This window comes from Garra rufa, chromosome 10 (assembly GCF_049309525.1).
Source record: "Garra rufa chromosome 10, GarRuf1.0, whole genome shotgun sequence".
Lineage (NCBI taxonomy): Eukaryota > Metazoa > Chordata > Actinopteri > Cypriniformes > Cyprinidae > Garra > Garra rufa.
The window spans coordinates 17,472,277-17,494,006 of record NC_133370.1 but is presented as its reverse complement, the minus strand read 5'-3'; the positions used below and the strand labels follow the sequence as shown (position 1 = coordinate 17,494,006).

General features: G+C 36.0%; 1 protein-coding gene across 1 annotated transcript in view; it reads right to left on the bottom strand.

Annotated features, from left to right (window-relative positions):
* Positions 1-21,730, bottom strand: part of epha4b (eph receptor A4b) — a 171,638-nt gene that overhangs the window by 17,218 nt on the left and 132,690 nt on the right. The window contains exon 12 of the mRNA XM_073849306.1: positions 4,004-4,065. Coding sequence (XP_073705407.1) covers positions 4,004-4,065 — 62 coding nt within the window. The remainder of the gene's footprint in view (positions 1-4,003; positions 4,066-21,730) is intronic.

Genomic DNA, 21,730 nt, shown 5'->3' with positions numbered 1-21,730 from the left:
GATCAGATTAAAAATACAGAAAGAACTGTTGTATAACTATATATATATATACACACAAGAACAGTTATTTCTGGTCTGAGAGGAGTGCAATATTCTAGTGATATCGGAACTCCAACCGTTTCACTGTTTGTATTACTCCGTTTGCGGTATTTCTCACAGCGAGTGTCATTGTGGACACCCAAATCCACTATAATTTTATAAATTATACTGTTTTGTGTTACGGAATGTAGTTTTGAAGATTGTATTAAGTGAGAATGTACTTGTTTAGACTTCAAATATGCGGTTTGTTAATGAAACGTGTCAACTTGAGATTTAAATCCATGGCAGAAGGAAGTAGTTTGCACAAAAGAGGGTTTTTAGAGGGTTTTTAAAGACACTCATTGTTTCATTGTTGTTTCTTATGTATTTACAAACTTGTGCCATCAAACTGTTGTGTAAATGCAATATCACACTTGTGGTGTGATATGGCCGATATACAGCTATCTCGCACGACTACTTGTGTAATATATATATGGGTCAAAGACGTTAAGATGCCCACATTTTACTAAATTTACAAAAGTAATGTTATGTCCAAAGAAAGCGCATTAAATGTAAGTTAAGTATCTACTTTTAAGGTTTCAAAAAGAAGAGAATAAAATGTGAAAATTTGGTTGAATTAATGTTACATTGTCATTCAGTGTAACACAATAGTTATTCTGACTTGTGCATACTAAAATATATAAATGAATAAGGGAGCATATTAAATGTAATTGTGTTTTAAATGAGGAAAAAATTCTAGGATAGTGGCCAATTTTAAAAATGTAGAATTACAACTACTTAGTATTTAGGGTGAAAATAATTCATCTTTTAATACATAATAAATAGATTTGTGTTGTAAATGCCTAAATGCCTAACAAGACTGTTACACTGAATTACATTTTAGTAGGCGTCTTCTGTAAATTAGGGAAAAATGTATGATATTTATTTTTTTCTCAGAAAATCAAAAATGCAACGAAAACCATTTTAATATTTTATTGGAAACACAACAATTTAAAGCGGTATTACACTATTTATGCATTGTTTATATGCTTAAATGCTTTTACAGCTTTGACCCATATATATAATGTATTTAGTAACAATAATAAGGTATATATATATAAAATTTTCTATGTTAATATATAACATTTTTATTTCTGTAAAAAAAAAAGAAAAGAAAAGATATTACATTATTCAGAAAATACTTTATATTAAATGATTATACTACATTTATATATCATAAGTATTATATATACACACATTATTGATGAATGGAATTAGCTTTGTAATATTTAAAGACTTTTTTTTTTCTGTTAAAATTTTGACATTACATTATTCAGTCTTCATGCATTTTTCAAACACTCCATTTTCACATTTCCAATGGTTTTGCCCTGAGTTCTGATTCATTATGCAAAAGACTCTGACCTCTGGTTTTACAGCTCTTTCTGCCATAATTGCTATAATGTTTACAGGGCTTTATTAATGTAAAACCATCCAGATTTGGCGCTTCTGTTAGCTAAACAAAAGAGCCCGGACATCCATTTTGCCTCAAAAACAATCTTCGCAATGAGCAATTAGCCCAATGTATTAATCTCCATATCTGGGCAGTACACTAATCTTGTTAAAACCCCACTTTTGTCCCTTGGAGCAATATCAATCTGAAACATGTGCTCGTATAGTATTTCATGCATCATAATGTGGGTAAGTTAATTACGCTGTGTTTTGTGAAATGTGGCCGCTGATTGATCGTCCGTTCTGATCAACTGGTTGTTATCAATCTAGTGTCAGAAGCCACACTACTTACAGGAAGAGCAGAGAAAGACAGAAATAGAGATGGAGAGAAATCATTTGTTTTTGTACTAGTAAGTGACGCTTAACTGATCTGTCCTCTAATTAAACACATGTAGCTGGGTGGCCGAACTATGAGCTATTAGCCATAAAACTGACCCCATAATTATATTAGCTTTTTATGTGGGCTAAGGGGGTATTTATGGGATTCATTATGTACGCTGCAGAAAGATCGAACGTCTCAGACAGGCCCTTTTTTTAGGAGTGGGGGGTGTTAGATTTCATTTTCATTTTCTCAAAGTGTAGGCAATTAAAAAGAGTCCTGACTTAAAGGAAAACGTATCTGTGCTGCGTGTAATAAAACTTCGTGGCCTGATCCGCTGGGTGACAAAGGCGGTAATAAATTAGCAAGGATTGCGGAGGAGACGTTATGGCAGCTTGGTGAAGCGAGCACACCCTTATTATAAATCTACCAAGTTCATTTACTCACTTCCTGTCGCTATACGAGACACATTTGCAACGCTTTCACTTGAATACACACTCAAGTGTTACAACTAAATAAAGTACAATATAACAACAAAAATAAATACTTCTGTTGAGTCACAGAAATAATTAAATAAGTGGCCAAAAGTTTTGAGAATGACACAAATATTAGTTTCCACAAGGTTTACTGCTAAACTGCTTTTAGATCTTTGTTTCAGTTGTTTCTGTGATGTACTGAAATATAATTACAAGCACTTCATACGTTTCAAAGGCTTTTATCGACAATTACATGACATTTATGCAAAGAGTCAGTATTTGCAGTGTTGGCCCTTCTTGTTCAGGACCTCTGCAATTCGACTGGGCATGCTCTCAATCAACTTCTGGGCCAAATCCTGACTGATAGCAACCCATTCTTTCATAATCACTTCTTGGAGTTTGTCACAATTAGTGGGTTTTTGTTTGTCCACCAGCCTCTTGAGGACTGACCACAAGTTCTCAATGGGATTAAGATCTGGGGAGTTTCCAGGCCATGGACCCAAAATGTCAACGTTTTGGTCCCCGAGCCACTTAGTTATCACTTTTGCCTTATGGCACGGTGCTCCATCGTGCTGGAAAATGCATTGTTCTTCACCAAACTGTTGTTGGATTGTTGGAAGAAGTTGCTGTTGGAGGGTGTTTTGGTACCATTCTTTATTCATGGCTGTGTTTTTGGGCAAAATTGTGAGTGAGCCCACTCCCTTGGATGAGAAGAACCCCACACATGAATGGTCTCAGGATGCTTTACTGTTGGCATGACACAGGACTGATGGTAGCGCTCACCTTTTCTTCTCCGGACAAGCCTTTTTCCAGATGCCCCAAACAATCGGAAAGAGGTTTCATCGGAGAATATGACTTTGCCCCAGTCCTCAGCAGTCCATTTGCCATACTTTTTGCATAAGATCAATCTGTCCCTGATGTTTTTTTTTTGGAGAGAAGTGGCTTCTTTGCTGCCCTTCTTGACACCAGGCCATCTTCCAAAAGTCTTGGCCTCACTGTGCGTGCAGATGCGCTCACACCTTCCTGCTGCCATTCCTGAGCAAGCTCTGCACTGGTGGCACTCCGATCCCGCAGCTGAATCCTCTTTAGGAGACCATCTTGGCGCTTGCTGGACTTTCTTGGACGCCCTGAAGCCTTCTTAACAATGCAGTGGAAAGTTTTTTTTTGGGATTAAGTTAATTTTCATGGCAAAGAAGGACTATGCAATTCATCTGATCACTCTTCATAACATTCTGGAGTATATGCAAATTGCTATTATAAAAACATAAGCAGCCACCTTTCCAATTTCCAATATTTATGTAATTCTCAAAACTTTTGGCCACAACTGTATGTATATTAAAACGAAAAACAACAAGTGTACTGAAACTAACCAAACTAAGTTTTAGATAGTATTGCAAATTTGCAAAAGCCAGACTATTTTAACCTTGGTATGTTTGCAGTACAACAGACAGGACGCGAGAGCATTAATGGACAGTGAGCAACTGAATCCACGCTGCCTGCTCCAGGCATCCATTCCATGCTTAATTTCCCTCCAGTAATAGACTTTCAGGGAGGTATCCGTGGCTTATACCCTTGAGCGATGTTCGTTTATTGGCTGTAGGTAATTAAATGTAAGGCAGCATCTTAAATGGCATGCGAACATCGGTGTGGACTTGTGCCACAGGCACTTTGCCTTCCTCACCTTCAGGAAAGTATCCAACGATCCATTCTCCATGTACTCTGTAATAATCATCACGGGCTTGCCTGTAGACATAAAGAAAAAAAAAGACAAAAACACAAGATTTACCATCAGCCTAGATGGAACAAAAAAAAAACATAAAATGTCCTAACAGATTGATGATTCCACACAAATCCACAAAGAAATAAATCATGGTAATGGTGCCATTAATCCTTTATAGCTGAGATGCTGAAACACAGGAATGAAGGAGAGAAAAGAGGAGGCTAAACCCTGGCCACACTCTCAGCCTCTCTCCCGGGCAGCCCCATTATTCAGCATGACAGACCTTCATCAGAGCCTTCCACCATCAAAGACAGCAGTTAATTAACCCCGGCTAATCCACTGAGAACCAATTAGAGAGCTTTGTTGCCATGATGGGCGGGCAGGACAGTCTGTGAGAACCGAAGGGAGGGCACAGCACCTGTTGTGATGGATGGCAGGTAGCGAGAGGAACATCTCCTGTAATCTCGACACTTTAACGTCTAAAAGTGCACTTAGTTTGTCTTACAAATGACCCAAACTGAGAAAACAGAATTAGCCAAATGAACACACCATGTCTGCCCTCTCACTACAACCATCAATTATCAATCTACTGATTTACCTGAGAAACTCACACATGTAAACATTAGCATCCAAGTCATTCACTTCAATAGTTACAAAACCTAAAGCATTATAGATGCATTTCTGACAGAAAAGGTCCAAAATGTAGGCCAGAAAATGATGCTGCCTTCTAAGCTCTCACTTTAGCCAAATGCTAATATAACAGTGCATGTATCGTTAGCACAAATGTATAAAAACAGTTAGCTAACTTGTCCAAAAAATTGGTTGTGGACATTTTATTTGTTCTGTCACTCAGTGTGTGTGTTTTTATTTATTGTTAGTGCTTCTATTGCTTATTTTTAATGTCTTTTACATTAACATTTTATCTTAGCAATGTGCTAATTCCAAACTTGCAACAGTTGGGTTCAGGAAGTATAAAATCCTTTTCATTTCTACTTTGGGAAATAGATTTTTTAACATAACTTTAAAGACAGACTTACTGTGAGCTACAAGGTTGTTAATCGGTGGTTTATGCTTTTGTTGAAGCCGTCAGTCCACATTTTGTTGAAAAACTACATTACCCATGATTCTGCTTGATTAGCCCTACACTCTCAAACTACTTGTACATTTGTACATATATGCATATTTTTAAATAAACCTAAAATATGTTTCCATGCAATCAATATATATTGAAATCAATATTTTTGTATTTATCTATCGTTTTTCATGTGATTATGCCATTTGCAATTCTTCAAGGGATTGTAGTTCTTTTCCTCATTAAAGCTGTTAAGTACACCTTTGTATTTTTATCTGATTTTGAAATATGTTTTGCTTTAAACCAACCTTTCTAATATTGTGATTCACCTTGTAGCTGGTTGGTTTAGTTTATATGAATAGGAAAAAAAACTGAAAAATACTAGTAAAACTGGCATCAAGAAACCAACGCCTCTGAAAAAAGTGGCTGACTCTGAGTGTCATCAAGAGTCAAGTGAGTGTTCCACCTTCACTGTTTTTTAACCAACCAATCAGATGAATCTGTGGGTGGGATACACATATTTACAATAAAGACTAGCATATTCAGTGTTTATATTAGCAACTGTATAAATGTGTCTTCTGTTCAATTCCATTAAGCTGTTTTGCACGCAAGAAGGCATCCTGGATGAATGCCGACTCACAAGGTCCTTCTCTAGGTTTTGAAACAGAATGTAAGCCTTAAAAACACACTCGCACAAATAAGCATAAGTTATACTACTGCTGCCACCAATCTACCACAGTGCATCCTCTGCAAGCCTATATCTGAAATATGGCGACAGTGAAATAAACAGAAAAATGTTCCAGTGCCTTGTTGAGTCCCAGTTAACAAGCTCTGTCATATCCCTCTCAATCCTCTGACCTAAATACATCACTCACGGGTCATCGAGAGTTTAACAATTTAGCAACCCTTGCTTCATTTGACAGAACGTCTAAAGTGCAGATTTGACGGAACGAATCCAAACGTGACCGCTGGGATAAAATGACCGTGTCAAATGTGCCTGTTGATTAGTTGGGGTGTATGATTCTGGTGGTGTACACCATGTTTGCCCTTGTTAAAGGGGCATATCAGTGTGTGTATGAACCTACGCCAAGCATAAGTAGGTCTCCAGAGCGGAGGCTTATAGGTTCATGTACAGACACTGAATGCTAAGCGGGCTTCCAGTGCGTTAGATAGCAGAAAACAGTCCATCACGTTAGTACCCAGAGAAATGTAGTGTTTGAAGAAACTAAATTGCTCTTTACAAATATTAGTCTATGGAGTACCTGCATATTTGAACAGAATTTTAGGGTTTTATATATTTTATATATATATATATATATATATATATATATATATATATATATATATACATATACACACAACAGAGGTGCAATATTCTAGTGATAACAGCACTTCAACCGTTTTCAGTATTTTTCATAGCAAGTGTCATGGCAGATGCCCAAATCTACAAATTTTTTAAATAATATATTTTGTGACACAAAAACAGATGAGAATGCAGTTGTTTAGACTTCAAATATGCAGTTTTTCAGAGATGTGAGCTCCAGGGCGCCAGCGAGGTTCAGCACTCATGAACCCACCGAGAGCAGCCTTACCTCGACCATATCTTCTGGAATTTGCTGCTGGCTCTGATTTCTCTACAGTAGTTAAACATGAGATATAATTCATTTGGGTAAATCTAATGGGCAGTCTTTGGTCTCATTAATCTATTATTTGTTCCAGAGCAAAAAAAGTTTTGGCTGAGGGCAAAATCTCATCATATTAAAGATGTCGCTTTCCTCCACAGACATTCAAACTAATGTTTTATTGTGAATGAGACTGAACTGAAGAATGAATGCTGTATCAGATGCAGGTGATCACACTCGCTCAGTCCATCTCTCTCATTTTTAGCAATTTTATGGTGCTTTTGTAATTTTATTAGTTTTTTTATTGAAATATTTCTACATAGGTTTAATTTTTACTTTAGTTTTACTTTTAGTACTTTAGCATAAACATATTTGGTTCAGTTAGTATTTGACACAAAGAATGTTTGAAAGTTCCTTTTATTTAAATTTTTTTTATCTCACTCTCTCTCAAAAAACATTTTAGTTTTAGTTAAAATCAACATTATGGAAGCCCGTTTTTACCACTGAATAATAAAAAAGTACATTTTATTGCCATTTTGCGACATTTTCTCTCACAGTTTTGACCTTTTTACATCTCGCAATTCTGAATTTTTTTCTCAGAATTGCAACAAATAAACTAACAATTCTGCCTTTTTTCTCAGAACAGTGAGATATAAACTCACAATTTTGACTTTTTTCCCCCAGAACTGCTAGATATAAAAATAATTGTATAAACTCGCAATCACAATCTGTATCTTGCTATTCTGACTTTTTTCTCAGAATTGTGAGATTGAACTCACAATTGCGAGTTATAAAGTCAAGTTCTGAGGATAAAAAAAGACTGATATGTTCTTAGAATTTCGAGTTTATATCTCATAATTCTGAGAAAATTGTCAGAATTGCGAAATGTAAACTCACAATTGTGAGGGAAAAAAAGTCAATTATTATTATTGACTTTATTATAAAATTATTATTATTAATTGCAAAAAGTTGCAATTATTATTATATTTTTAATTTTATTCAGTGGTAGAAACAGGCTTCCATACAACATTCATTTAATATAGGTATAATAGTAAATGAGGATGCAAACAATTCAAAATTGGCATTTTAATTCTAAAATAAATACATAGAAAAAGTCCTTGGTTACTACTCCAAAAAACTCCAGAATATGTGTCTGTGTATCAGTGTTTATTAGAGCTCAGTTGTGGGCTGTTGTCCCTGTCTCTCTCAGGGACATGTAAACACCAGCCATGCCAGTGCTGATAAATGACTTACATTCTGGACATCTCCACTCTGGAATACTGCGATATGTGCTCGAGTCATGGGACGTGAGGTCTATGTGTGTATATAAATATATATGTGTCTCTATGAGTTTGTGAAAAACAGGTTTGATCACCCCCCCCCCCCACCCCACCACCGAGCATCACCACGGCAACCGGCTGGTTATACATCACCTGAAATTAAATCACTATCTCACCAAGATAAATGCCTTCCACGACACCCCCAAACCTAAACCCTCATGTCTCATTCGAAAAAAAGAAGGAAAAAAATGCAATTCCTTTTACTTTTCGGAGGCAGACTAATGTAGCTGTCAGCCGCTGAAAAAGAAAGAGGGGGAATGGACCGCAGCGCACTATGTTCTGGGAATGGAACAGCAACGGGTGGCCATCTGATGTCACTATGTGTGTGTGTGTGTGGTGACTGCTTTATCAGAAAGTGAGTTGAAGCGGTGACTTGCATTGATCCAGAAAGAGCGGGTGGCCGAGGCAGTGGATCCGATCAGAGAAGCTTACGGCGGCCTCCCGGGGCCCTGACCTCAGAGAAACAGCCTATTGCCGAGCTAAAAACACTGTGTGGGCAGATGTGAGGATTTAACGGGATCACGTACGTGCTTTTATCAAAAGTCTTCCAGAACGGAATTGGTTTCAAAAGCTGGAATTTACAAAGAAAATTAATTTCATACTAAACGCTTGACTAAACATGGTCTTAAATCACATAATAAAACCGCTCTGGTAAAATTTTTTTTGAAAGGTCATCTAGTGTTGATTTTATACGTGGGTTTAAGTGTTCAAACAACCGTCAGCCATGATTACAGCTGCCATTTAACTAATAAAACAGTCCTTATTATGAGCACTCCAGAAAATAACTCAAAAGATTCGCTCTTGACATTAATCTCTGGCAACCTTAAAGGGTTTTTTTTAATTTCCCCTCTAATTCATGCGTTATCAAGTGATCATCTGGACATCCGACATGGCAATTCTTCCTGATGAGATACAAAAAGGTTACGGCACAAGCACATGCACATGCACACACAAGCAGCTTTATCCGGTGCAGACGGTGTTTTTGCTATCTCAAAAGCGCACAATGGAGCTCATTGAGGGCTTCCTGCATTAGCATCACATGTCTTATGAACAGAGGGCAGGCATATCTCTTTGATTTCACCCTCAAGACCTGGTTTGCTTTGTTTCTACAAGGAGACGAATATGTTTAACCCTTTGTGAACCCGGCATGGCTGGAATAGCAACGGTCTACAATGAGCTCTGTGTGTGTGGGAGTGAATTAGCAGTTAATGTCACTGGTGGCTTACTAAGTGTGGCCTCAGGTACAGAGCTTCAACAAAGGGATAGGTTATAGATTTACATACTGTGAAGATCAAAAAACCCGGAGGGTGACACTAAATATGGTTCAGGCAGGCAGGTTTACAAATCATTCTTCAGAGGACAATGTAACTGTGTGGCACAATGTTCTGTTAATATGAAGGAATTTTCTTTATTGCTTTTTATAGGTGTTTTCACTGTATTTTAGATCACACATTAAATTGCGCTGTTTTAAGTTTAAAGGAAATTTTTTTTCTTACAGTGATATATTATTTGATGCTGTTATGGGTTAAAAAAGAGCTTATAATTGGTTACACTTTTCATTGACTAAACCTAGACTAAAATGCTCAGACATTTGGTCGACTAAAACTTGACTGAACCAAAACATGAAAAAATTTTAAATATGATAACTAAAAAGTACACTTGACACAGACTAACCCCTGGTTTCACAGACAAGGCGTAAACCTAGTCACAGACTAAAATGTTAGTCTGAACTGTTTAATCTGAAAGAAACTTGCATTGACTTATCTTAAAATATATCAGTGCCTTTGTTTTGTCTCAAGATGCACACAAGTAATGTTTTTTTTTTTTCTAAGGCATGTTTATAAAAATTGCTTAAACCTCCTAATTGAACTATGGTCTAATCCTGGCTTAGTCTAAACCCTGTCTGTGAAACCAGGCCTAAGACAATACACAGCATTAACACTAATGCTGTCTTTCTATGAACTATTCATCAAAGTATCCTGAATAAATGCATTATGGCTGCCTTAAAATGATGAAGCAGCACAACTGTTTTCACTATTGATAATAAAAAGAAATGTTTCTTGAAAACCAAATCAGCATATTAGAATGATTTCTGATTGGTCATGTGATACTTAAAACTGGAATAAATGGAAGCTTAAAATGTGGTTTTGCCATTCCAGGGATAAATTACATTTTTTTTTAAATATATATATATATATATATATAATTAGTATTTTTTTTTATGTGCAATAACATTTTATAATATTACTGTATTTTTTTTATCACATATATGCAACCTTTGTGTGAATCACTTCTCTGACTTTTTTCAAAAACATAAAAAACGTACCCACCCAAAAAATAGCTAAATATAACAAATAAAAAAATTAACAATAATATTGTTTAGATTGTCCCCTAATATTTAACCACTGACTGTAGCCATTCAACATTACAGTATAATTGAGAGCTATCAACTGTAACATTTATTAGACTTTAAAAAATAACAACTTCTAATTTAAATGAACTTAAAATACTTTAAACTTCACATAAACCCATTATTGCACTTTAGCAAGTAGGACATATACAGAAATTGAATAAAGTTATCAAACACTAAATACTAAATTAAATACAGATGAATCCTAAAAGCTACAAAAGTTACTGATTTACTCTTTTTTCTTTTGTTCTTTGATTAATATACATTAGTTATTTGACTGCTATTACTTTAAGAGCTGCCACTGCTGAACGTGACGTGGATCTGACACGCATGCTGTTTCATTCACGCTTTAGTATGAATATAATGCATGCAATTACAGAAGTGCAAGCTATGAGCACAGTTTAACAGCTGACAGGACAGGTAAATTCATTTTTACTGACTTGTGGCTTGACAACACCTCATCTGACCGCAGATTATTGTTATTCTACTGAAGCTTTCCGGCGCTTGTTCGACTAAAGTGCGTGTCTGAAAAGTCTCCTGTCTGATGCAGTTATAAAGATGTTCTGCAACTAAATAAATGCACTTCTTGTCAAGAAAAGAAGAGACAGAAGCAGCAGTTGTGAGTGGGGTGGCCAATCTTACGCCCCATTCACACTAGACGCGACTTCTGTCGCTGCATGTCGCCAGAGGCTGGCGATGAGGTCGCTAGTGGGCGTTCTCATTACTGGTTGCTTAGTAACGTCATTTAACAGATGTTTTTATCCAAAGCAACTTTAGAAACAAAGACAAGCAGGTTACAATTCATTTCAATGCAGTTGACATTATTTTTGTATGTGGGCATGGACATGTCATATAAAACAGGACAATCACTGCTGGAGCTGAAAGGAGAATGATCACGAGCACTATCGTCTTCTTTCCTATTGGCTGTCGCTCCCGAAAGTCGCTCTTCATTTGCATAAAGTTTAGAGATTCTGAACTTTGTCGCGTCGCTGGACACGCCCACATCCGGTCGCCAACGGTCGCTGACGGCCGCTGTCGCTCTAGTCGCCGGAAATCGCCGGCTCTCCATTGAAATGAATGGGATCGCGTCGCTTAGTCGCTGCTAGTGTGAACGGGGCTTTAGTCTCGCCCTGCATTAACTGTGTTAAATATTTTTAATTCCATTAAACTGTCTAAAAACACAACTCCGTAAGCACCAAAAATAATGAATCGTTTACACTGTTGCATTGTTTTGCACTGGGTAAAAGTGTCTGATAAATGCGTAAATGTAAAATGTAAATGCGACTATAAAAGTACAGAAATAAAGATTAAGCTGTCATTGTCTCTGGTGAAAATAACAGCATGGATCCAGGTCTGCTTGTGTTGTAATATCTAGGACAGAGACTTAAAAACCATATCCACTTAAATAAAGCTGTCACAGCACGCTGCTGTCAGAGGCATTTTGCACAGAATCTCTTGAACTCTATACGTACTTACCGGGGAAAATCGCTGGATAAATCTATTCCCAGCGGAGTCCCTCTGACCTACATGTTTGCATCGCACGTTCGGGAAAAAAATGAATACCTGCAACAAACTCAAGTAATCAATATCACATAACACCTCATCTGTGTAATGCAACACCCCTGCGATTTAGTTCTAACCGGTATTGTAGGATAATCATTAAAGGAAACAGACCTTTGTTGCAGGTGATTTGACATTTAGAGTGCAAGTACGTGATAAAAAATGCTTTGAGACATGAGATACGAGGCGGATTGGGTAATTGCATATGGGGAGGGAAGCGCACCAGCTTGAGTGGGTGCGTATAAACACATGTTTGTGTGTAAAGCGGCACACCAGAGGCTTTACGTTCGGCCTGTAGTCGTCCCATCAGGACCCTAGCAGTGACACCCCCTTAACAAGCTCAAATCAGGCAAGCAGATTGGCCCATTCTCAATGCAGGCTCATCCACAGAGCGAGAACCCCTATTGCAAATAGAGTATTGATTTTACACCCCGTGTTAAAGCGGTTTATTTCGGCAGCAGTTACTGTGGTAACAGCAGAACTCATATCTCCATATATTCAGCTTTGATATACAATGAACTAACTTATAGGATTAAAGAGATATTGACCAGGTTGATGCCCTGATGGTCCACTTTGCGTACGATTATGAACAAAAGAACAAAAGGAGCAGTTCTTCAACTTTACAATCTTATTGATTTCCCAAATGGTGCTTCAGCTTAATGACACATGATGTACTTAGCACCGAGTTGCTTTCCAAGTCCTCGCTGTTGGCAAGAGACCTGGTACGTCGCAACCCTAAATCTACCACAAGAGTTAGCATAATATAACACAAGAGTCTCCGCAAGACTTTAAACTTTCATTGTCCTCTAAACAAAGGAGCGGCGGTTTTAATGAATGCTTTCTCGAAATAGCAGCCACTTCGTTAAGAGGAAAATCCTTTGCGGTGGAAAGAGCGCGATGAGAGGAGATGATAGCCTCCTCCAAATTGAATGCTTCCAGATTAGGCGATTGTTGGCACATAAAGGAGGAAATGAGAGATACGGAGAGATCAGAACTTTTCTGACAAATGACGAGATAGCAATTAAAAGGGCTATTTCCAAAGCTTTCTTTTAGTCGCACCAGACTCACCATCTACATAACAATGGAAGCAATCACAGCGTGAGGGAGGTGTTGGAACATTATTCTGATAAAGCACTGCTGATTGGAGCTCTGTTTTGGATTTGTTGATCGCCGAGGCCATGCGTGTAAAGGAAAAACACAATAAAAACTACATTTACAAAGGCTCCTTTGTGTACATGACTAAAATGAGACCTGAAGGATTCATTTTGGTAAGTTGGTTTATTCAAAGAACCTGTTAAGACTTGATTTATAAACTCATCTGAGTGATTATTCAAAAGTGTTTCCAGCAGCATTTTAAATTTCATTGTTTGTGTATGAAATGTTTATCACTGTTTATCACAAAACGGTGCCAAGGCTTACAAATGGATTTCTATGATTTTTCCATTACTTTTGCAAGTGTTTGAGCTGCTGGATATTTTAATAATGTTTTAAAATGAGTTTATAAAGACTGCACTCACAATAAATATATTAAAGCTAAGTCCATTCTTCCCTGCAAATTCACTGATATTTACAGTTTTTAACATTCACTGATATCCACTTTTTGCATAACTACTGGAAGCCTGTTATGTTAAAGGGTTAGTTCACCCAAAAATGAAAATCAGCCCATGATTCACTCACCCTTCAGGCATCCTAGGTGTATATGACTTCCTTCTTTCAGACAAATCCAATCGGAGTTATATTAAAAATTACTGGCACTTCCAAATTTTATAATGGCATAGGCAGGTGTTTCACTTCATGAGTTCAAAACAAGTCCAATAAAGTGCATCCATCCATAATAAAAAGTGCCTCACACGGCTCTGGGGGGTTAATAAAGGCCTCCTGTAGAGAATCATTGTGTTTTTATAAGAAAAATATCCATATTAAAAACGTAATAATCACTTTAATTTAGCTTCCGCCAACTGGTCTCACCCAGAAGCAGCTCCAGTCACAAATTAGAAGTTCAAAACAAGGATTTATAAAGGAAAATGACGGAGGATTTCGATATAAACCAAGAGGAGACTGTTTTTCCTTTGCTAAAGTAAGGCAACTTTACTTCCTTTAAATACCAAGTAATTTACCAACACTTTGCAAATCGGTTTGACTAAATCATCTAAAATAATCTTTTTTTTAATTGACTGTTTATTAATTAGACACTTTTAGCTAATCAAAGATACAATAATAGACAGAGACATACCAGAATTTTCAAAAATGAAAATTCTGTCATTAGTTACTCACCCTTATGTCATTTCAAACCTGTAAGACTTTTGTTCATCTTCAGAAGACAAATTAAGATATTTTTGATGAAATACAAGAGCTTTCTGAACCTGCACAGACAGCAACGCAACTAACTCGTTCAAGGCCCAGAAAGGTAGTAAGGACATTGTTAAAATAGTCCATGTGACATCAGTGGTTCAACCTTAATTTTATAAAAAAGCAATAATACTTTTTGCGCACAAAGAAAACACAAATAACTTTTTCCAACAGTTTCCTCTCTTGATTTCCCTTGTCAGACTTCGACGTGCATTGTTCTGAAGATGACTTAAGGTCTTACGAGCTTGGAACAACATGAGGGTGAGTAATTAACAGCATTTTCATTTTTGGGTGAACTATCCCCAATCCTAACTATCTCAAAGATTGTTTTTTGGTGCTGGAGTGAGGGAGGATTTTAATGCTGGGAGCTGTTAGAAATGGATGTTTTGAATAACTGTTTGGAGTGAAAGGTTAGAGAGCTGTCCCTGCTGTTCCCTTGCCCTCTCCTCAGCCCTGCAGCCACTGACCTGCTGGGTAGTGATCTGTGAAATTGCCTCTCTCCGCTGTCATACGTGCGACTATTCACAACCCCCAAGGCCAGAATACATGCAGCCATATGGACAGTGGCATGACTATCACTTTCCCCTTTCAGAATCTGTAAGATGTCTAGCACATAAGAGAAATATAATCTTAAACATAAGAGCTTAAACATAAGATTAAAAATAATAAATGATTAATAAATTAAGATTATTATTAAAGATAAGTATATTCCACATGATACATATAAATCACAACTTGTGTAAATTTAGTTTTATATGTATTTATTAAATGACAAGCATCTTGCAGATTCTAAAAACCATTTTTTTTCCCGATTCTCATTGTAATTTTAGATAAAGTTTTAGCAATTTTGTTTTGTGTTTTTGTAATTTCTAGCAGTTTAGTTTTGTCCCCTATATGTACAGTCGAAGTCAAAAGTTTACATGCACCTTGCAGAATCTGCAAAATGTTAATTGTTTTACCAAAATAAGAGGAATCATACAAAATGCATGTTATTTTTTATTTAGTACTGACCTGAATAAGACATTGCACATAAAATATATGTGCATAAGTATAGTTCACAAGAGAAAATAATAGTTGAATTTATAAAAATGACCCTGTTCAAAAGTTTACATACACTTGATTCTTAATACTGTGTCGCTACCTGAATGATCCAGAGCTGTTTTTTTTTAGTGATAGTTGTTTATGATGCCCCTTGTTTGTCCTAAACAGCTTCAAGTCCCACAAATTCTTTAGTTTTTTAGCATTTTTGTGTATTTCAACCCTTTCCAACAATGATTGTACAACACAGTATTTAGAATCAAATGTATGCAAACTTTTAAACACTGTCATTTTTATAAATTCAACTATTATTTTCTCTTGTGGACTATATTTAAACATCTTTTATGCATTATATATCTTATTCAGGTCAGTACTAAATAAAACAAAATAACATTCATTTTGTATGATCTCTCTTATTTTGGTAAAAAGGTGCGTGTAAACTTTTGACTTCAACTGTATATATATTTTATTAATTTTAGTTATTTTAGTACATCAAGTTAAACTAAATGGAAACTCCCCGAAATACATTTTTATTTTACTTAAGGATTGTTTAAGTAAGTCTTTTTTTATTGTTTGTAATTTCAGTTTTAGTTTTAGTAACTATAATTACCCTGGAGCAGAATTGTACACTTACAACCCCTCAAGTTTTTTTCCCTTAAGAATGTCAAATATTTCCTCTCTCCATCTTCCCCTAAACTTTCTTTTACCCTGTCAAAAGCGGGCTTATTTTAGATTCCAACAGAGGACTGGTCTATTCCACGAAGACAGAGGTCAGAGTGCAGCCCAATGTTGAATGCATTACTCTCACTTAAACCGCTACTTTGTTCTTCCAAAGAGTCGGCGTGCTCCGAGAGATACTGAACTGAGCTTTAACCCCGAGCCCCTGATATTTGCTCAGAACATAAATACACCACTTATAACTGGAGGACAGGCAATTAGGCAGCGTCTGCCTTTTCAAAATGAAAAGCAAACTCGATTTACGGAGAAAATAGTTCTGTAAACTGCACAAACCAATGCTAACAAAAGGTCAAAATTAGCATTCCGCATTAGAGAGAACAGAGCGAAAAATGAATAAGAAATGTCGAGACGTCGCTGTTCATATGTGCGCTGCTGAATATTGATGACACTTAAAACACATCCAATTAACTATTTAAATTATTAATATTCATGCCGTCATAAATATGCAGACTTTCATTGTTGTGCTCTATAGGTAGTGCGAAGCCGCAGACGTTTGTTCAGTCATAATGACGCTCACAAGAAAGGCTTTTTTGTTTGGCATCTGGTGAAAGCTGAAGTTCTCCGATAAGCTCTCCCCCATTACCGATGAGATAATGAGACTCTGAAAGGTTTCTAACACACATAACACTGTGTAAGTCTATCTCTGTATGCGATTAAGATCCAATTTAGACAACGCCATCAGGCCACAAACATATAAGTGCAAAACGGCAGTCGAAGATTGCAGAAACAAGCGATAAAAGGAAAACAAATACATGTCCTAAAAGTTTCAAAACATTTCATTTTGCTTGTAAAAATGTTAAAAGCTCTAGTTTACTTAATCTGAGCAGAACATTATTTAAAGATTAGCATAACATTTTTACTTTTATTTGCATGTTCATGTTGCTGTCAAAAAAATCCTAAACGATTACAATAAGTTTTAGAATTTCTATCACAATTTGGAAACATTCCAATGAGATTCTTATAAGACTTGAGATTCCTATGAGTTTTTTTTTTTTAAATTGGGATCCATTGGCATCCAATTTAAATTCCTCCATTATCTCAGTAAACAAGCTGCTGGAAAGAAAATGAACAGGATAAAAAAAAAAAACTTTGTACCAAGGAAAAGTCTAATAGGAATCTCATAGGAATGGTTCCAAAATATAATATATAAGAATTTCTAATTAAAATCCTGTACAGTTTTCTTATTGGAATCCTTTAGGATTTTTTGACCAGGGCATGTATAAAATACTAATTATTAGGGGTGTGACGAGATCTCGTCTCCGATGTGTCCCGCGAGATCTGACTGGTCTCGCGAGAACGTGATGATATCATGGCAAAACATTTTGCAATGTTTACATTAGGGCTGCATGACTAATAGTTATAAAAATATCACGATCTCTATTCAAACACCCATGCGATCTTATTCATGAATGACTGTGATTCAGCATTGTCAGTTACAACTGTTTCACGCGCTCCACTGACGCTTACCATGTGAACGTTATTGAAGACATTCGAATCTGCATTCTTACTGCTGTGGTTTCAGAAAGCAACACAAACAGTCTTTTTAACCACATAATCATCATCATGTCTTTGTTACAGACATTTAAATAACATAAGTACTGGGATAAAAGCTTATAGTTTGGATATACACACTTATTGTCTACAGTAGCGATCAAAAACGAAAGTATAACACGTATGTAGAGTAACGTTTATTCTCTTCACCAGGAGAGGGCGACAACTGCACGTTTTAAAAAATATTTGTCATTGAATTAAACATTCAAGAGATTCCAATAGTGAAAGTCTTTATTAATTGAGACACGGGCTCCTTCATTTTTTTTAGTTTTTTTTTTTCAGACTTAAGCAATGAACATTATTTCAGAACCAATAGTAAATTATGTCATTTTGTTTAATTTTCTAATCCTTTTTTTCTTCAGAATCGTGATCTCCAGTTTATAAAAGAAAATAGTTTTTCAGTTTACCCAGAATCATGCAGCATTTTTATTACTGCATATAATTCATTAAAATATAAGTTTAATTTCATAAAGTACAAGTTCATATCAAAATGCACCTACATTTATTTATTTATTTTTTTGCATTTTGTGTTTTTTGTTGAATAAAATACTATTGTCCCCTATATATTTCATCATTGAGGATTTATTTAAAAAAGTAAAAAAATCTCGTCTCGTCTCGTTCTCGTGAGCCCAAAATCTCGTCTCGTGAGATAAGTGTCTCGTCACACCCCTACTAATTATACCTACACTAGGCTGTTGTAAAACTTTGCTAAAGACTTATAATGGTTGTCTTTTACACCTTTTTATCAAATTCTACTTAAAAATTAGACTATCTAAAGAAAATCTGATTCTTTTCCACACACCTTTGTCGCTACTGCAATGCGTTGGGGCTCTGAGTTGTTTTTTGGCAAGTTCTTATATGTTTGATAGGATTTTTAGGTGGTTTCTAGCCATTTAATTGCTAGATGGTTTTAAAAAAAATGGAAAAAATCATCTACAATGTCAAAATCATAATTCAAGTTGTTTAGAAAAGCAATAGCAGAACTCTTCTCAAAAAGTCACCTGTATTGTCTATTAGCATAAACAGTGGGGGACAAACTGGCACCAATTTTAATATTCATTTAAAGACTTATAATGGTTGTCTTTTACACCTTTTAATCAAATTCCACTTATATATTAGACTATCTAAAGAAAATCTGATTCTTTTCCACACATCATTGTTGCTACTGCAATGCCGTGGTGTTCTAAGTGGTTTTTGGCAAGTTCTTATATGTTTGATAGGATTTTTTAGGTGGTTTCTAGCCATTTAATTGCTAGACGGTTCTGTATTGATGTACTTAGGTTTACGTTCGCACAACATTCCCTAATAAAAAGTTTCCAACTAGCTAAGCATTTCCAATTGAAATGTTAAAGGGATAGTTTACCCAAAAATGCTAATTCTGCCATTAATTACTCACACTCATGTCTTTCCGAATCTGTAAGACCTTTGTTCATCTTCAGAACACAAGTTAAGATAATTGTGATGAAATCTGAGAGCTCTTATGGGTTTGGAACAATATGAAGGTGAGTAATAATGACAGAATGGGCATTTCCGGGTGAACTATCCCTTTAATTCTAGATATAATATGTTTAGTCGTGTTAAAAGTAAGAATAGGCTTCTTCTGCAATACATCTGCTGTAGCGAGTCTTTGTCTTCCAATCCTCTTGTGTGGTCGGCTCCAACTGAACAGAGCCATTCAGGTGGAACAGTCGAGCTCTGTTTCTGTCCTCCCCAAGGCTGAGCACGTCAGTGAGTACAGCACACCTCCATCTGGCTCTTAATCACGACGCCATGAAAACACTTTGTGACCGCTGTGGCGGAAAAGGGTTGTTGGTGTAGTCACAATAATCATATATTGTCACACTTGCGCTATTCAACCACGTTGTATAAAAATTGTACCGAGCCAAGAACTCAACTGTGCAATTGAATCCCCGCAAATGATTTCTGAAAGCACTATTGAGAACAGCTTATTTTTCCCTCAGTGCTTACAATGCAGCGTATGTTTACTTACTTAAACTTTTCAATCTGTCTTTTAAAAGCCATTGGGTGAAGGTGAAGACGAGAGTATGTGTCAGTCACTTACATCTGGTTACGACTCCCTCCAGTCTGATGATGTTGGGGTGGTCGAATTGGCCCATGATGCTGGCCTCGCTCAGGAAGTCTCGCCTCTGCTTTTCAGAGTATCCTGCTTTTAGACTTTTGATGGCCACATAGATTTCTCTCTTGCTGGGGAGCTTCAGACGGCCACTGCAAACCTCACCAAACTCACCTAGGAAGCAACACACAGCTATCACCAGCACATCAGCATCAGACTACAGCAGATAAAGTATGCGTAAATCAACTTTAGTGGACACTGACTGTACTAATTTTAGTGTATAGAATTTATAGTTTAGCAAAGCATGTCTTCTGAGGAAAAAAAATGCTGCTTATGGCTTAAGATGTTTATGGAAAAAAATTCTGAGCTATCTTTCTTTTGTTAAAACGGTGGTTAATTTTGCAGTAATGTTCATTATCCAGCTTTTACTGTATAACTCATTCATATTTATATTACTATATAAAAATCCATAAAATTAGACATATTTTCTACATAAGATATTGCAGACATTATTATTAAGACATTATTGTTTCTTTATTTTAGTTCATTTTCTGACCACATTGGAATTGTTTCATAAATATCATGAATACACAATTTAGTGAGGTTTATTATTATTGACAAAAAAGCATTTTGCCAATGGGATAAGAACATAAATTATACAAATACACAATAAAAGGTTGTCTAGATATTTGTTGACAAAAATAGAAATGGAAATAGAGTTTGTAGAAAACTACTGTAATTACCAGGGAGATTTTCAATGTTTTTAAAAGAGGGTTTTTTGCTCATCAAGGCTGCATTTATTTGATTAAACAGAGAACAAAAACAGTAATGTTGTGAAATATTATTGCAGTTTAAAATAGCGTTTTCCTTTTTTAATTTACTTTTACAAATAATTTATTTTTGTGATGCAAAGCTGAATTTTTAGCATCATTACTCCAGTCTTCAGTGTCACATGACCCTTCAGAAATCATTCTAATATGCTGATTTGTTATCAATTTAGAAACAGTTGTGCCGCTTAATATTTTTTGGGGGAAACTGTGATACTTTTTCCAGGACTCTTTGCTGAATAAAATATTAAAAAGAACAGCAGTTATTTAAAATATAAGTCTTTTGTAACAGTTTACACTACGGTTCAAGGTTTGGGGTCAGTTTTTTTCTTTTTCTAATTATTTAGCAAGGATGTGTTAAACTGACAGAAAAGGATGATAAAAACTTACATTGTTAGAAAAGATTTGTATTTTGAATAAACACTGTTCTTTTTTGTAACTTTTTATTCATCAAAGAATTCTTTAAAAAAAAGTATCACAGGTTAAAAAAAAATCTTAAGCAGCAACTGTTTCCAACATTAATAATAAATTAGCATATTACAATGATTTCTGAAAGAAAACTCCATTAAAGACTGGAGTAATGATGCTAAAAATTCAGCTTTGCTTCACAAAAATAAGTTATATTTTAAAGTATATTAAAATAGAAAACTGTTATTTTAAATTCCAATAATATTTTATAATAATTTGATTTAAAGGAGAACTCCGGTGTGATTTTGACCTAAAGTGTATTGAATCATGATACCGAGTGTGAACGTACCTTGTATATCTCATCTCGGTTTGTGTCCAGCTGTCCGAAATCTGGGGTCAGTTAGCCGATGCTCACAACAGCTTGTCAATGAGAGTCAACAGGGCATCGGAATAGCCATGTAAATAAATCAGTGTTTTACGCCATTTACGAGGCACAAAGTAGCTCCACTCTTCATTGGTAGACTTCCAAGGGCCCCGACATTTAAAACGAGACATTGAGAACTCAGAAAAAGCACCGGTAGTTTATTTACAAGAAGAATTATATAGACAGTACCTGGAAAAGAAAATCCGGTCGCCGCCATCCTGAACTTAGTCACGATAAGTCGAGTGTCGAGCACCAAGGAATTCATCAGGTTATCA